The 15623-nt window shown below is 36.8% G+C and overlaps 2 protein-coding genes across 2 annotated transcripts; both read left to right on the top strand.

The window, feature by feature from the left end:
• The first annotated feature begins 4718 nt into the window (after nt 1-4718).
• LOC120081497 lies at nt 4719-6555 on the top strand. Its single transcript, XM_039036443.1, has 2 exons — nt 4719-5505; nt 6001-6555. Exons 1-2 carry the CDS (start codon nt 4856-4858, stop codon nt 6266-6268), a joined length of 918 nt encoding a protein of 305 aa, XP_038892371.1. The 5' UTR covers nt 4719-4855; the 3' UTR covers nt 6269-6555.
• A 1328-nt stretch (nt 6556-7883) lies between these two features.
• On the top strand, nt 7884-8732 carry LOC120081498 (MLP-like protein 423). Its single transcript, XM_039036444.1, has 2 exons — nt 7884-8114; nt 8193-8732. The coding sequence occupies exons 1-2, from the start codon at nt 7928-7930 to the stop codon at nt 8471-8473; spliced, it is 468 nt and encodes a 155-aa protein (XP_038892372.1). The 5' UTR covers nt 7884-7927; the 3' UTR covers nt 8474-8732.
• The last annotated feature ends 6891 nt before the right edge of the window (nt 8733-15623 follow it).

The following is a 15623-nucleotide window of genomic DNA, read 5'->3' as shown; positions in this document are numbered from 1 at the left end:
TGGAAAAACTTCCAATTAGATAAGGAAGTTTCTAAGCCAAGCAACCTTTTTAGCAGCTTCACAAGTGGCTACGTATTCGACTTCCATAGTGGAGTCTGCGATACATCCCTGCTTGATGCTTCGTCAAACTACAATCCCTTCATTCAGAGTGAACACTGACTCTGATGTCGATTTCTGAGAATCTCTATCAGTTTGAAAGCCAGATCTATGTATTCTGTAAGGATCAAATCCTTATCTCCATACACGAGTATATAGTCTCTTGTTCTTCGAAGATACTTGAGAATCATTTTGACCGTCGTCCAGTGATCTAAACTTGGATTGGACTGATATTGACTGACAATCCCTACTGCATAGCAAATGTTAGATCTAGTACATAACATTGCATACATAAGGCTACCAACAGTCGATGCATAGGGAATCCGTCTCATTTCCTCAACCTCTTGAGGTGTCTTAAGACACTGTTCCTTAGACAAAATAATTTAATGCCTAAAAAGTAATAAACCCCTCTTGGAATTCAACATCGAGTACCTGATCAACATCTTGTCAATGTATGATGCCTGAGACAAGACCAACCTGTTGTTTTTACGATTCCTTATGATCTGGATCCCTAGAACAAACTGCGCCTCTCCCAAATGTTTTATTTGGAATTGGGCGGCTAGCCACTTCTTAACGTCAGTCCGAAAACCTACATCATTCCTAATGAGTAGGATATCGTCCACATACAGCACCAGGAAAGCTACTGAGTTATTGATGATTTTCTTGTAAACACAAGGCTCATCAACATTGTGATCAAAGCCAAATGATTTGATCGCACTATCAAATCTAATGTTCCAAGATCTAGATGCTTGTTTTAGTCCATAAATGGACCTATTAAACTTGCAAACCTTTTGCTCTTGATCTGGAACAATGAATCCCTCTGGTTGAGCCATGTAGATGGTCTCTTTAAGATTATTATTCAAAAAGATAGTCTTGCCGTCCATTTGCCATATCTCATAATCATAAAATGTGGCTATGGACATGAGAATCCTGATAGACTTCGACATGACAATAGGTAAGAAAGTTTTCTCATAGTCCATTCCCTCGACCTGGGTATAATCTTTTGCCACGAGTCTAGCCTTAAAGGTCTGCACCTTTCTATCTACACCTCGTTTTCTCTTGTAGATCCACTTACAACCTATAGGTTTTACCCCATTAGGCTGATCCACAAGTTCCCAAACGGAATTGAAGTACATAGACTCTTCATTTCCTGATTCATGTATTAATCCACTCATCTTTATCAACATCATCCATTCCTTGCTTATAAGACAATGAAACCTTAACTCTATCATCAGATATGATGTTTTGGGCTTCAGTCAAACCCATGTAGCGTTCCAGTGGGTTCGCAACCATCCTACTACGTCGAGGTAGTCTCAACTCTTGAGATGGTCGACTAGATAAATCGACATCAACAACTCTTGTTGATCTATCAGTCTATTCAACAACTCTTATTAAACTCTCAATAGTCTCATTAGAAATCTCATTTAAAACAAGCTTACTTCGTGGCTTATGATCCCGTATGTGGTCTTCTTCCAAGAAGATAGCATTGGTCGATATAAACACATTGTTCTCACTTAGATCATAGAAGTATCCACCCCTCGTTTCTTTGGGGTAGCCTACAAATAGGCAAACTTTCGAACGAGGTTCCACTTTTTAGGGTTAGCCACAAGTACATGGGCTGGACATCCCCAAATCTTGAAGTGACGTAAACTACCTTTACGGCCTTTTCATAGCTCAAAAGATGTTTTAGAAACACTTTTTGAGGGAACATTGTTTAAAATGTAAACTGCAGTCTCCACAATGAGTTTGGAAGATGAGCATAACTCATCATAGATCGAACCATGTCCAACAGGATTCTGTTTCTCCTTTCTGATGCACCATTTTGCTGAGGTGTACCTAGGACCAAGAGTTGGGACTTGATTCCATGTTCTATCATATAGTTCTGGAATTCTAAGTCCATATACTCTCCACCACGATCAGATCGTAGTGTTTTTATCTTTTTACCTAACAAGTTTTCAACTTCAGCCTTATACTCTTTGAACTTTTCAAAAGCGTCAGACTTATGTTGCATTAGGTATAGATACCCATATCTTGAATAATTATCTATGAAAGAGATGAAATATTCATACCCACCTCGAGCTTTTACACTTATCGGACCACAAAGGTCTGAATGTATAAGCTCCAAGGTTTCCTTGGCTCTATAACCTTTTCCAGTAAAAGGTCGTTTGGTCATCTTGCCTTCAAGACATGATTCACATATCAGCAAGGGGTTTTATTCTAAATCATTTAGAAGTCCACATTTTACCAACTTCTCAATCCTATTGAGATTGATGTGACCTAACCTTAGATGCCAAAGATGGGCATTTTCCTTAGAAACCCTTGGTCTTTTTGCAGATGTCACCGTTTTGAACATTTTAATATTAAACAAGGCTTTTATGACTAATGACCTTAGTACATACAAGTTATTTTCCACTGAACCAAAACCAATCTCCATACCATTCTTAAAAAATAAATACTTTATTCTCAGAAAAGGAGATGGAATAACTTTGTTCAATCAGACAAGAAACTGAAATTAAGTTCCTCTTGATATGAGAAACTACATAAACATTATCCAGTAATAGATAACATTTCTTATCCGAAAATAACTTCAACCTGCCTACAACAACAGCTGAAACAACCTCATCAGTACTGACTCAAAGAGTCAATGCTCAATCTTCCAACCTTTTCCAAGAACTAAATCCTTAGTAGGAAGAACTTACGTGATTAGTAGCACCCGAATTAAATATTCAGGCTGAATCATTATTCTCTACCAAACACGTCTCCAAGACAAATAAATCACATTTACTGTCTTTAAACTTCTTCCTCTTCGGAGAGTAATGGGATTAGTATCAGAATCTATATAAGCTCTAAGTTCCATTTTAGAAAACAATTCTCGTCGATGAACTTCATCATAGTCAACAATAATTGCTTTCTTTTCTAGCCCCTTGACATTTAAGAAAGACTGGAGGTTATCTTAGAAACTGACACCATTGGATTCAATCATCCATCCCATTTTGCTCAAAAAGCGAGAACTGACGTCGGGGTGGAGAGAAGACGGGGTTGGGGACGGGGATGTCCCCAGCCCCAAATTTTAAATGGGGAAAGACAATTCCCCACTCCCTCCCCATTCCTCGTGTATTCGGGGATTCTTCGCTCCGTTCGAGGCAGTTCCCATAGAGCCCTGGCCCACGGACATTTTAGACATATCTATTTGCCACCGGCCACTACTTCCCTTCCCTTGTCGCAACTTCGTTGGTCGTTGCCATGTGAATCGCTGCCAATAAGGATCCTATCATCTATTTCTCTCTCCATTTTTCTTTCTCTTTTCTATCTTTCTTTCTTTCTCCTTATTGCAACCAAAGAGAAACAAAGGTGATTTGTTAAAAGGCCAAATTAGAATACAAAATAAACAAAATATCAAATTTAAAATTTTTGCCATATATGCAAATTTTCGTTCATCCATGCTGGAATGATGCATTCTAAACTGTAACTTTCCTAAAATAATATATATATATATATATAAAATCTTAAAATAAAGTAAAAAGTATAACATGATACAAATTAAACTCGAATTCAAATGCAATCTAAAACAAGAAATGTCGTACGTATACTATATTTCGAAAATGACATTTTAAGAATAGCTATGAATGTCTATTTTTTTCCTTTCTATTTAGTAAAGTTTTTTTAATTATTAACTTAAATGTTGAGATTAGTTTATTGACATAAACTCCTCACTATCAAAAGATAAAAATGGGTTAAAATACTAAGATTAGGTTTCTATCTAATAGTAGGTTTCTGAACTTCTAATTTTATGTATAATAGATCTATAGATGTCATTTTTTTTAAATAACATATTGAAGAATTTTTCTTAAAAACAAGCTCCTATGAAACAACAAATCTCTTGTTTTGTTACTAATATGCAAGATGAGAGAATTGAATTTCTTACATTTTTTCATGCTAGTTGAATATACTTATTTTGACAACAAATCTCTTGCTTATGACTTTCATTGCTGTGAATATGAGTAAGTGTACCAGAAAAATATCTACTTTATAAGATACTATATGATCTAATGGACACAAATTTGAAAATTTAGAGACTTATTGAAACTTTTAAAAACCTATGAGACAAAAAACTAGACCATTTAAATATTAAACTTGTAATGAATAATTTTCCAATGTTAAAAATAAATATTTAACTATACTTAATCTTGGTTAATTCCTTTGACATAAACAAATGAAAAATTTTCAATTAATTTCACTAATTCCAATTAAATATTGAATTAACATATTAATAAAGAAAATTTCATTTTTGTGCATTCATCAATTAACAATACATCATCCTTTTTTAAGGTAAATATTTATACATCATCAGAGGTTTATAATGGAAAGTTCCTATGTAAAAATCCAAGAATTCTCAAATTTATTACTTGTGCCTCTCAGTTTATGCAAGTGCAACGACGCCAATCTTCTATGTTCATCATTTGCCAGCGAAATCGTCTCCTCCTTTCATCATCTAAACGAGATATTCTCCATTGATGCCTGGAATTGAATATACCTGCGTAATATTATAATTGACGTCCAAAAATTTTAGAAACCCAACAAGAATTTCCGGAATGTCACCAAACCATATATTTATTTTGTTTTTATGGTCCATGATTTTTTTTAAAAGTTTTTAACTTCATTGCATTAATCGAGGAGACCAAGTTTAATAATCAGTGATGACGCCAGAATCGGATCTTATCGATTCCCCTGGGGCTGCAATTACCGAGATTTGCATTCTATGGCCATAGCCTTCTCTTTCTCTCCTCCTCTGGATCTACACCGCCATCGCCTTCTTCCACGCCACTTCCTACACCATCGAACTTTTCCTACTCTTCCCATTTCTTCATACCCATTTCCCCTTTTACTCAAAACTCAGAATCACTCCTTCAGAACTTCATCAGCTCCCCTTCATTCCTCACCCACGACATTGGACTCTTCGTTTCTCGAAGACCCACTTCGAACTGGTCGATTTCTGACCAACGATGAGTTCGAGAAGCTCAAGCTACTTGGGGATTTTGGGTATTTTCAGGAATTGGAATCTGGGTTCATTTGGGTTCGGGTTATGAGGGATGATGAACTTGATGCCACGGTTGGGTTGCTCGCTGAATCATTTGCAGAGTCCATGTTCTGGCCTTCTGGCTATATTTCTTTGTTGAGGTTTTTGGTTAAACAGTATTTGATTGAAAGAAGGGCTCTGATGCCACACACAGCCACACTTATTGGGTTTTATAAAGGTAAGGATGGAGACGAAGATGAGGCTGAACAGTTGGCTGGGACAGTTGAGGTTTGCTTTGATAAGAGAGGTGCCAATGCATCTCCCCCCACTCCCGCACCTCCCAAGGATTCGCCTTACATATGCAATATGACAGTTAAAAAGGAGCTTCGGAGGTATGTTTACTTCACCAATTAGCTTCTGTAGCCATTTGTTAAGGTTTAACTAGCTATAATTGTTAATGTTTAACTGGTTATAATCCTCAGCATTCTGAATTCTAGGCTTGCCCCTAAGATTGCATCAAGGAGAAAAGGAAGTTTTATGATTAGGAATTTAAAACTTGAATGATATGATCAATTAGAGAATAGTTCGACTGGTCAAGACATTATGCTCGCAACTAAAAAGTTTGAAGTTCGAATATTAGGATAATATATGTTAGAGACAATGAACCGTCCAAAATATCTCAACAATAGATACTCTCTATGCTCATAGTTTTGGTTTTGATCATCCAAAAGGTCTCATACCATAGGAGATAGTTGTTCTTACTTATATACAAGGGGTCTTCCCCTTACCTAGCTAATGTAGGACTTTGGTTGCACTCCAGCAGTATATAACACTCATAGATTTGGTACATGATTAAATCTAAGAGTTTGAAGTTGTGGAATTTTCAGGAGGGCTATTGGGTGGCATCTTTTAAAGGCTGGTGAGGAATTGATATCACAAATGAGTACCTCAAGGGAGGTGTATCTGCATTGTAGAATGATCGACACAGCTCCTTTCAACATGTATACAAAAGCTGGCTACAGCGTTGTACAAACAGATACCATAATAATCTTGTTGATGCTGCAGAGGCGCAAGCACTTGATGTGCAAGAAGCTTCCTGCCATGACCATGAGCAATCCTTCTGAATCAGATGTACCATTTTCTCTTGAAGAATGAAGTTGTGAATGGTATAGAAAACTTGCTGCACTTTCTGCTGAGGTAGATAACATCATGGGCATATTATTCCCCTGCCACTTCTACTAATTTTTTCCCTTTCTCTTCTTTAAAGCCAAGGATTGCTTGTAAAATTACTCTGTACATATCTGTAGATTATAGACTATAACTTCGAGGTCCTTTTTAATCAACTTCTTTCTTGATTATCTTTTGTTCAATAAAATAAAGTTATGGAAGTTGATTCAGTCCTTACAATAACTATGTTTGGTGAGTGTGAGCTCTTTATGTTATTGGATGGTTGCTGATTTAATGAGATAGTGTAACTGTAAGTAGTAGCTGTCAAGAAGTATTGAAATGAATGACTCTAGAAGTAAATAATTGTTCTTCTCAGCATTTTTGAGGTGCAAACACGCCCCTTTAGTCTTAAGCTTCACTTTCCCTGACGTTTGAGACATGCACCTCGAAGAGTTGGCCAATTTTTAAAATGTGATAGCATAGACTGAGCAAAAGAAATATAGTAATAGCGAAAAGTGTATTCTAGTTAAGTCATAACTGTATTATGTTACATGATTTAGTAGGTTTCTTATCTATGTTGTTATTGTTCGATATACAGGCTTTTCATCTCATAGGATATCACATCACAGGTAAATAGCTTCCAGTGCTTGAGTTCATGGTCTATTTTACTTTATGAGATACCGATAGGAATTTCTTTCTTTTCTCAAGAATATAACAACTACCAATGTAAAATATCCCCTGGAAAAACCTTGCCATTGTCAATCCTCAATCACGAGTGGCTTGTCTGGTTGTGTTTGTTGCTGCCGACAGAAGTCCTCATTTGCTACTATGTGATACTGTTTCTCTTGTACTGTAATGCATATTTCTTTAAATACTTAATTCATTAGTGTTGTTCTTTTTCCCATCTGTTGAACTATTAAGAGGGTTCTCTCTTCATTATTATTCTCTCGTAAGATTTATGGTCATGTTACTAGACTCATTCATCCTCAAGCTTTCAGCTTTCAACAGGAAATTATGTTTGAGTCTGAGATAATATAAAGCCAGTTCTGTTTCTGTAGTTCACCAAATGAGGGTTATACATTGCAAGAATGTGTTATGTGTGTAATTCATAATCCAACGGAATCATGACAATGAGAAGGTTGGTATTCTAATCTGCATTGATCTCAAGGGCCGTTTTAAGATCCTCAAGAGTAGGGGAGTGTATAGTTGATGAGATGAAAACTGCCCCTGCTACTAGTAAGGTTGGAGAGGATAAACATGTCAATATCATGACTCAAAAGATTGAGGATTTGCAGAAGATGAAAACGTCGTCTTTTATATTGATTAGTGTCTGAGCCAGCTTACATGTACCTTGGACCTTAAGAACCTATTAAGACTGGTGGTGGCTATCATGAGATTCTATTTAATAAAGATAAGGGATGCCAAGTCGCGTCCTTCTTCAATACCACCATTCTTTCTCGTTCGTGGGTCAGTAAGTAATTAAGTATGCTGCAAAATATGGAGAGGAAGTGCGTGGTTAGTAGCTGTCATTGGTGCCGGCCATTAAAGTGGTAGTTGAACTCTTCCTAACCAATTTAAAGCTCTCTACTTCACCAATGCTACATATTCACGGGTGTCTCTCTGCTTCCAACTCACTGATCTTCAACAATGGCTTCTGATGGAATGCTTAGCGTAGAGGTAGAGGTGAAGTCTGTCGCAGACAAGTTCTGGAATAGCATGAGGGACTCAACAATCATCTTCCCCAAGGCCTTCCCGCATGATTACAAAAGCATTGACGTTCTTGAAGGCGATGGGAAAGCAGTTGGTTCGGTTCGCCTCATTACATATTCTGAGGGTAAACAACCTTGGTAATTTTTTTTTGTTCTCATACAGGAGATTTAACTCATTTTTTTCTTGTGAATTTATGGATCAGGTTCTCCAATCGTTAAAGAGTCGAAAGAGAGGATTGAGGCTGTGGATGAGGAAAAGAGGTCAGTTTCTTACAGCGTTATAGAAGGGGATCTTCTCAAGTATTATAAGAGTTTCAAGGGGCACATTACTGTGAGTCCTAAAGAAGATGAAAGTGGGAGCTTAGTGAAATGGAGTTGTGAGTTTGAGAAGGCGAGTGAGGAGGTTCCTGATCCTCATCTCATTAAGGACTTTGTGGTGAAGAATTTCTCAGAACTGGACGACTATGTTTTGAAGCAGGCATAGATCCAACCACACCTTGATTAAGGAGGATGCCTCTTAGGGCTATGGAGAATAATATGGTTCCTGTGTATGTGTTTGTGGTGTTTAATGTTCTCTTGATCTACTTCATCTTGGCTAACTGAATTAAATAATCCTTTTCTTATTCTAAGTTTACATCATGCTCTATTTCTTATGTTTCAATCCATGAACATCAAGAAGCTAAGAAAGAAGAAAGGGACTAGTTTGAATTAGATAAAAAAAGATATATAAAGGTTCCATTACAAGTTAGGCACTAAACTTTTATATTTGAGATTTGAGTTTTGTTTCGATTTGGTTTTTAAATTTTAAGATATTACATCTTTAACCTCAAATTTTCATTAAATACTTACTTTCAATTATTAACATCAATTTCTATTAATTAATTAGAAATAATTAGAAGTAAACATGGACCTAATGGATAGAAGCCCATTACTAGATGATTAGGGTTTAGTGGAACCCTTAATTAAACTAGTATATAAAGAGACTTAGGCCTATGATCTCTAATATACAGGGAACCCTTAATTAAACTAGTATATAAAGAGACTTAAGCATCTCTAATATATAGAAACAGTAAGTATTCAATCTTTCTTGAACCTCATTTTAAACAGAGATCTCATTAAGGAAATTCAGTTTAGGTTCGTTTTCGATTGGAACTTTGATTCAATTTTTGTCCTGGTTAATGAATTAAAGATTATTTAAAGATTGAACAAAAATTGCATCGCGGCACGAAAAACCTCACGCCATGAAAACCATTTGGTCAATCCGTATCAAAGGAACCTGCCGGCGGTCGATGTGCTATCTGTGGAGTCGGCGCTGCTTGTCGTCGAAGGCATTGCCGACGATGGGTTTCAATCAAAAGGCTTGCCGACTATGGTTTTCATTTGTTCGCCGGCGATATTTTTTTTTTGATGAAAGTACCAATCGAAGGACATGCCGACCATATTGTTAATTATCGATTGAAGGTTTGTCGGCGTTTCTTGTTTGATTGAAGTTTTGCCCGTGATTCTTGTTTGATAATGCTACGTTTCTGAATTTTCGGGTTGTTAATTTTAATCTCAATTTTTTTTTAATCTGGTTTTTAATTTGATTGAAAATTAAATTTAAATTAGATCGATAATTTAGTGTTTTTTAAAATCTAGATTTTTTATTTTGATAATTGAGTAAATTTAAAATTTAGATTTTAGTTAATTATTTGTGAATCCGGTTTAAATTAGACTAATCATTTATAGATTTAAGTCTAAAATTTGATTAATCATGTTGTATGTTATAGATTTTTAAGTTTGGGTTTGATTGATAATTTTTTGTGATATTCACTTGATTATGTTGCTTTAATTGTATTCAATGTATGCAATTATTGGGTGAATTTTGGTAAAGTGTATTTGGTGTTCTTCTCCCATTATTTATAATATATTTAAGAGTTTATATTATTGTGTCTTATATTTCGGATTGAATTGGTCAAAATAATATATTGGCAAAGTAGCCTTTGTTTTCTAGATTATTTTAATTCTAAAATATAAGATGTGCATATTCATTGATATATGCGGATAATTATCGGCCCAAAGGAAGATAATTATTTGGCCAAGTTGTGGGTATGTATGTGGTAATGAGTATGTGACAATTATAAGAATTGCTCATATGAAAAGTAGTTGGTCTAAAGAAAGGCTATTTTTTTTTTTTTTTGATTTTATTGTCAGTACTTTGATTACTAAATTAAGAATACCATTTATAGTTGGTATTTTTGCCCGAAGGCTAGACATCAATGTTGTGCTAGGTATCTTGTTAAAGGACCCACCATATTTGTGAAATTATTGTCATATTTTAATTGTGAGTATATGCTTTATTCTTTATTGTTTCAGTTACTCAAATATCTGGGGATCTGAGTTCAATCCCTAAGCTGAATGGATCGAACTTCGAGATTTGGAAGGAAAGCCTATGAATACTTTTTGGGTGTATGGATCTAGACCTTGCATTAAGGACTGAAACCTACTTCTACAAGTTAAATACGACTAATATTGAGAAGTAAGAACGGTTAAATCGCATGTGTTTGATGATCATTAGTCACTCCATTCCAGAGTCTTTTGGGGCTCTATTATGGAAAGTTAAAATGCTAATAAGTTCCTTGATCAAATTGAGAAATATTTTGCTAAAAATGAAAAAGTGGAAGCAAGTAGTTTTTTGACTAACTTCCATGAGATATATGGGCAATGGGAACATAAGAGAGTACATTATGAAAATGTCAAATCTTGCAGGTAAATTAAAGGCGCTTGATATCAAGATAAATGCACAATTCACTCAGTTTAAAATAAGCTATAATACTCAGAAGGATAAATGAAGTATTACTTATCTCATAATGTGTGCAAGAAGAAGATAGGATTAAGAGAGAAAAGACAGAAAATGCTCATTTGGCAACTAACTCTCGTGATAAGAAGAAAAGAAAATCTACAGGTGCGGTAGAAGGGACATCTCTATAGAATAAGAGCAAGAAACAAGTTACTAAAAATCCTTGTTTTGTTTTGAAGTTAATTTAGCTTCTATACCTATAGATACTTGGTAGGTAGATTCTGGTGCTACTACTCACATAAGTATATCTATGCAGGGTTGAATATAGAGTCAGCTGCCAAGTGATCTTGAAAGATTCATCTATGTGGACGATGACAAAGCAATTCCAGTTGAAGCTATACGAAATTTTAGATCACGTTTAATAATTTGGTTGTTATTTGGATTTGAATGAGAATTTTGTTATACCATCATTTAGATGGAATTTAGTTTTTATTTCTAGTTTTGACAAATTTGGGTTTTCTTGTTCTTTTGAAAATAATAAAATTAGTCTTTTCAAGATTCTAAGCTTATTGGTACTGATTCTTTAATTGATAATCTATGTATGTTTGATTTTTTTGCTTCATTTAATAAGATCCTCCTATCTAATTCATGTGGTATAAAGCGTAAATTAAATGAGAATTCCACTATGTTATGACATAAGCGTTTAGGTCACATCTCTAGAAAGAGAATTTAGAGACTTGTGTCAGATGAAATTCTTGATTCCTTTGATTTAAGTAACTTTGACATTTGTGTGGAATGTATTAAGGGAAAACAAAGAAACATAAGAAATTAGGTGCCGATAGATGCTCGGACATCCTAAAATTAATGTACACAGACATTTATGGTCCATTATTTATAGCTTCTTGGAATGAATAACAATATTTTATTACATTCATAGACGACTATTCAAGATATAGGTACCTATATTTAATTCATAAAAAGTCTCAATCTTTCGACGTTTTCAAATCTTTCAAAGCTGAAGTTGAACTTCAACTTAGAAAGAAAATTAAGGTTGTCAAATCTGATCGTGGTGGTGAATATTAGGGTAGATATGATGGATCAGATGAACAACGTCCAAGGCCTGGAATCGTTCTGCAATACACTATGTCAGGGAAACCCAGTATGAATGGTGTGGCGGAAAGACGAAATAGAACACTTAAGTATATGGTAAGAAGTATGTTTAGTCATTCTTCTTTACCAGAATCTCTCTGGGGTGAGATACTAAAGACTGCCACATATATCTAAAGGGATCAAATCCTGCAGGGGAAGGGTTTTGTGTGAGAACGCCTTGCATCAGACAATTCAATTTTTATGTAAACAAATTCAGTATACTAAAACAGAATATAAATATGTAATATAGTGTTCGTCTCGTGATTTTGATTCTAAACGTGCTTAAAATGATGGAGAAGAATGGTGATGAATCAATGTGATAGATGGATGAAAGAGTGATTTCTCTTTAGGTAAGAGAATCAGGGGATGCGTTGGTAGTGGATGCGTGTACACCTTGTGGATGCATACACGTTCTCTCAAGTCAGACCCAAGTATAAATCTAACTCAAGTTTCCTGGTAAGTTTAGGGTCGAACGTAGGAACTCTAGAATGCTTCTAACACATACCTTGTTTTGGATCTAATACAGATGTTTCCTAATTAACCTAAGAAATGTTGGTTATTTACATTAAACTAATGACACGCATGCAAGAAGAATTAGAAGTTTAAAGGAAAAAGGGGTTTATGAATGAATGATTTTAAATGTAAGTAGTGCGTTGATTCCAAGCAGGATTTGCAAGCATAATGAAGATGAGATGAAGATGATACAAATGCTTGTCTACAATCTAAATGTATGTGTTATGCATTAGAATTTCTTTCTTCAATTCATATTCAGTTCAACATCTATGTGAATACCACATATAATCCTATCTCTAGGGTGCATGAGTGGCTACAAAGAATAGGCAAAAGATGCGAGCAACTTTATCTCTAAACCTATTTCGCACCCTAACTTAATGCGTTGTATAATTAAATTTCTCTCTTGAGTGATTTAACTACTTAATTTCTTTAACCAAATGATTAGGATGATTTAAGCACAAATTTTAAGCTCTTATTAAGTCAGAAAACTAGCAAACACAACAATTTCGAATATAAATAGGTGGAGACATGTTGAATGACCAAAAGATATAATTGAATTAAGGATAACAAATGTTTATACAACAATCTCAACTTGATGAAATGAAATGGGGAAATGGAAATGAAATGGGGAAATGGAAATGAAATGGAAAAAGGAAGAAGTCAAGCAGAGTTCAATCTCTTGTCCTCTTTGGCTTGATTTTAATGCTTGTTTCAACCAACTTGGTGAAGAAGTTGATGAACATCTCTCTCGAGCTTTATCTCTAATATCTCCTCTTGATCAACGATGGAATGGTATCTTCCCTCCTATTTCTTACTTGCAGACGATAGAGTCTAACTAGTGAAGAAAATTCCATCTGTGTAGCTCTAAGGTGTCTAACTATGCTTAGCTGACTTCTTCTTTTATAGACAAATCCCAGTAACTTGGTGATTGAACTTACATTAAATTTCATGCCCTGGACTAACCACCTGCCACTTCTGAGATGTTCAGACGCCGCTAGTCAGATGCCCATACATAGCTATTCGATCGCTATATTCTTGCGATAGCGAAGGCGTGGTTGAGCCCTGTCCGTTAGAGGCAGAGAAAGTCGATGCGAAGGTTCAGATCGAAGATCTTCGCGAGACGGCCTATTCATCTCGAGAATCGAGCGTGGGGTTTGAAGACCCTACCGCATTCCGGCCCCAGCCTATTACACGGCTCACTAACTCTGCCTGGGGTGGGGGTACCTATTATTCGTCAGTGGTCCGGCGTACCAGGAGGTGAGGTCTCCCAACGCTGCCGATTGGATGCCCTGAGTCATTTGGTTTTGACGCGTGTCTGTTAGTGAATCACAGCTCTGTCTCTTATACACATCTAGATGTGTATAAGAGACAGCGTCGACCCAGGAGGTGAGGTCTCCCAACGCTGCCGATTGGATGCCCTGAGTCATTTGGTTTTGACGCGTGTCTGTTCTGTCTCTTATACACATCTAGATGTGTATAAGAGACAGCCCTACCCCTCGCATTGACTGAGATTCATTCTTTTTTAACCAATGCGATCGGCCTGACTTTTCTAGAAGGAGTCGAGTACCTTCTAGTAATGGAGAACTAGGGTCCCGCCAGGATTTCCCTTTTTTTTTTTTTTTTTTTTTTTTTTTTTTTTTTCTGATTGCAGCAAATACTGAAATAGCTTTCGCCCTCCTTGGTGCTCGCTAAAAAGATTCGCTGTCTTTTAACCGTCCATTCTTCTTTGTCAATGCTACGTTAGACCTAAAGGAAAAGGCGCTACTTAGCCCTACATTAGTAGAAGTAAGTGGCTGATTTAGCCTAGCCTACCCTACTAATGTATTGCATAGTAGGGTATAGTAGGTGAGCGAGTTAGCGAAGACGCTTAGGCTAATAGATAAGAGAGCGTCGGTGTGTAGCCTTCATTCTACTATGCTACTGTCGAATAGTTGCCTAAGTTGGTCTCTCACCAACTTCTTCTTTGCGATAGGTCTTTTATCCGCATGCTCCTTCGACTGATTGTTCGCATCGGATCTCAGAATCTTTGATCCATTCCATGGCGCGAAATCCATCATTGGCTAAACAATCATTTGGGATCAGTATAGGTGTTCATGGATTTCTTGTTTGGGCTCATCATATATTTACCGTGGGCTTAGACATTGATACCCTTTCGTTTGAATGATCGTACCAGGGAATTCTACCGTAGTCCGTGCAGCTATTGTTGTTGTTCCTGCAAAGCCTACTCAAAGGTTCAAGTCGGATTGTAGAAAGTGGGCGATACGTTTTTGTATTTCTATTAGAAGCTCTACGGCACCCACGATTCCCAGTAGTAAGTCGTCGGCATATCGCGCGTGCAAACGAGCACCGACCGCAACAGTAGGGAACTATGACCAATAGAGTCAGACACTTAGCTACATCCGCACGCAAAAGGAATGTGGTTCTGGTTGAGGCTTTCTTTCCTTTATTAGTAAAGGGGGCGCGGGACGTTCGCGGAGTCCGTGCCTTACGTACCACCACGGGACTAGTCGTTCTTGGGCGGATCTCGCTCCTAAACATAAGGGAAGCGTAATAGCTCACTGGTCTAGCTCCATGGCACTGAAATATTGATCTAGGTCAGGTTATGGATCAATCATCAAATGATTTATTCAATATTATAGATGATACGGAGGGACCGTTTCCTTTTTGTGGGTTGGTCCGGTCTATTGCTCTTTCCTTGTGCCTATTTTGCCGTCGGAGGTTGGTTTACAGGTACACCCTTTGTAACTTCATGGTATACCTACCCATGGATTGGCAAGTCCCTATTTGGAAGGATGTAACTTCTTAACCGCCACAGTTTCGACTCCTGCTAATAGTTTAGCTCAGGAAGGGGAAGGGCGGTAACCTTAGCCCTTCGAAACTCCCTTCTGAAAAAGGTGAAGTAGATCGACCAGGTTACCGAAAATGACCAAAGAACAAAAAAGCCAAAAACAGCTACAACATAAAATGTTCATCCTTGCCCGACTAAAAGAAAGGGTTTGTGCTGCCCGTTCTAAAGGCTTTCCAAGAACTTCCTTGGGTGGGAAAGTCTAGACTAGAGCCGACGACTCGTGAAGAGATAAACCGCCAGAAGCAGGCAAGAAAAAGTCCCTCCCCTTTTTGTTTGCAAGTAGAGCACTAAAAGCACCAAAGCTAGCCTATCTAGTAAGCGTGCAAGTGGAGAGAATTCCATACT

Source organism: Benincasa hispida, chromosome 7 (genome assembly GCF_009727055.1).
Source record: "Benincasa hispida cultivar B227 chromosome 7, ASM972705v1, whole genome shotgun sequence".
In the NCBI taxonomy this organism is placed as follows: domain Eukaryota; kingdom Viridiplantae; phylum Streptophyta; class Magnoliopsida; order Cucurbitales; family Cucurbitaceae; genus Benincasa; species Benincasa hispida.
This window is presented reverse-complemented; position numbering and strand designations above follow the sequence as displayed.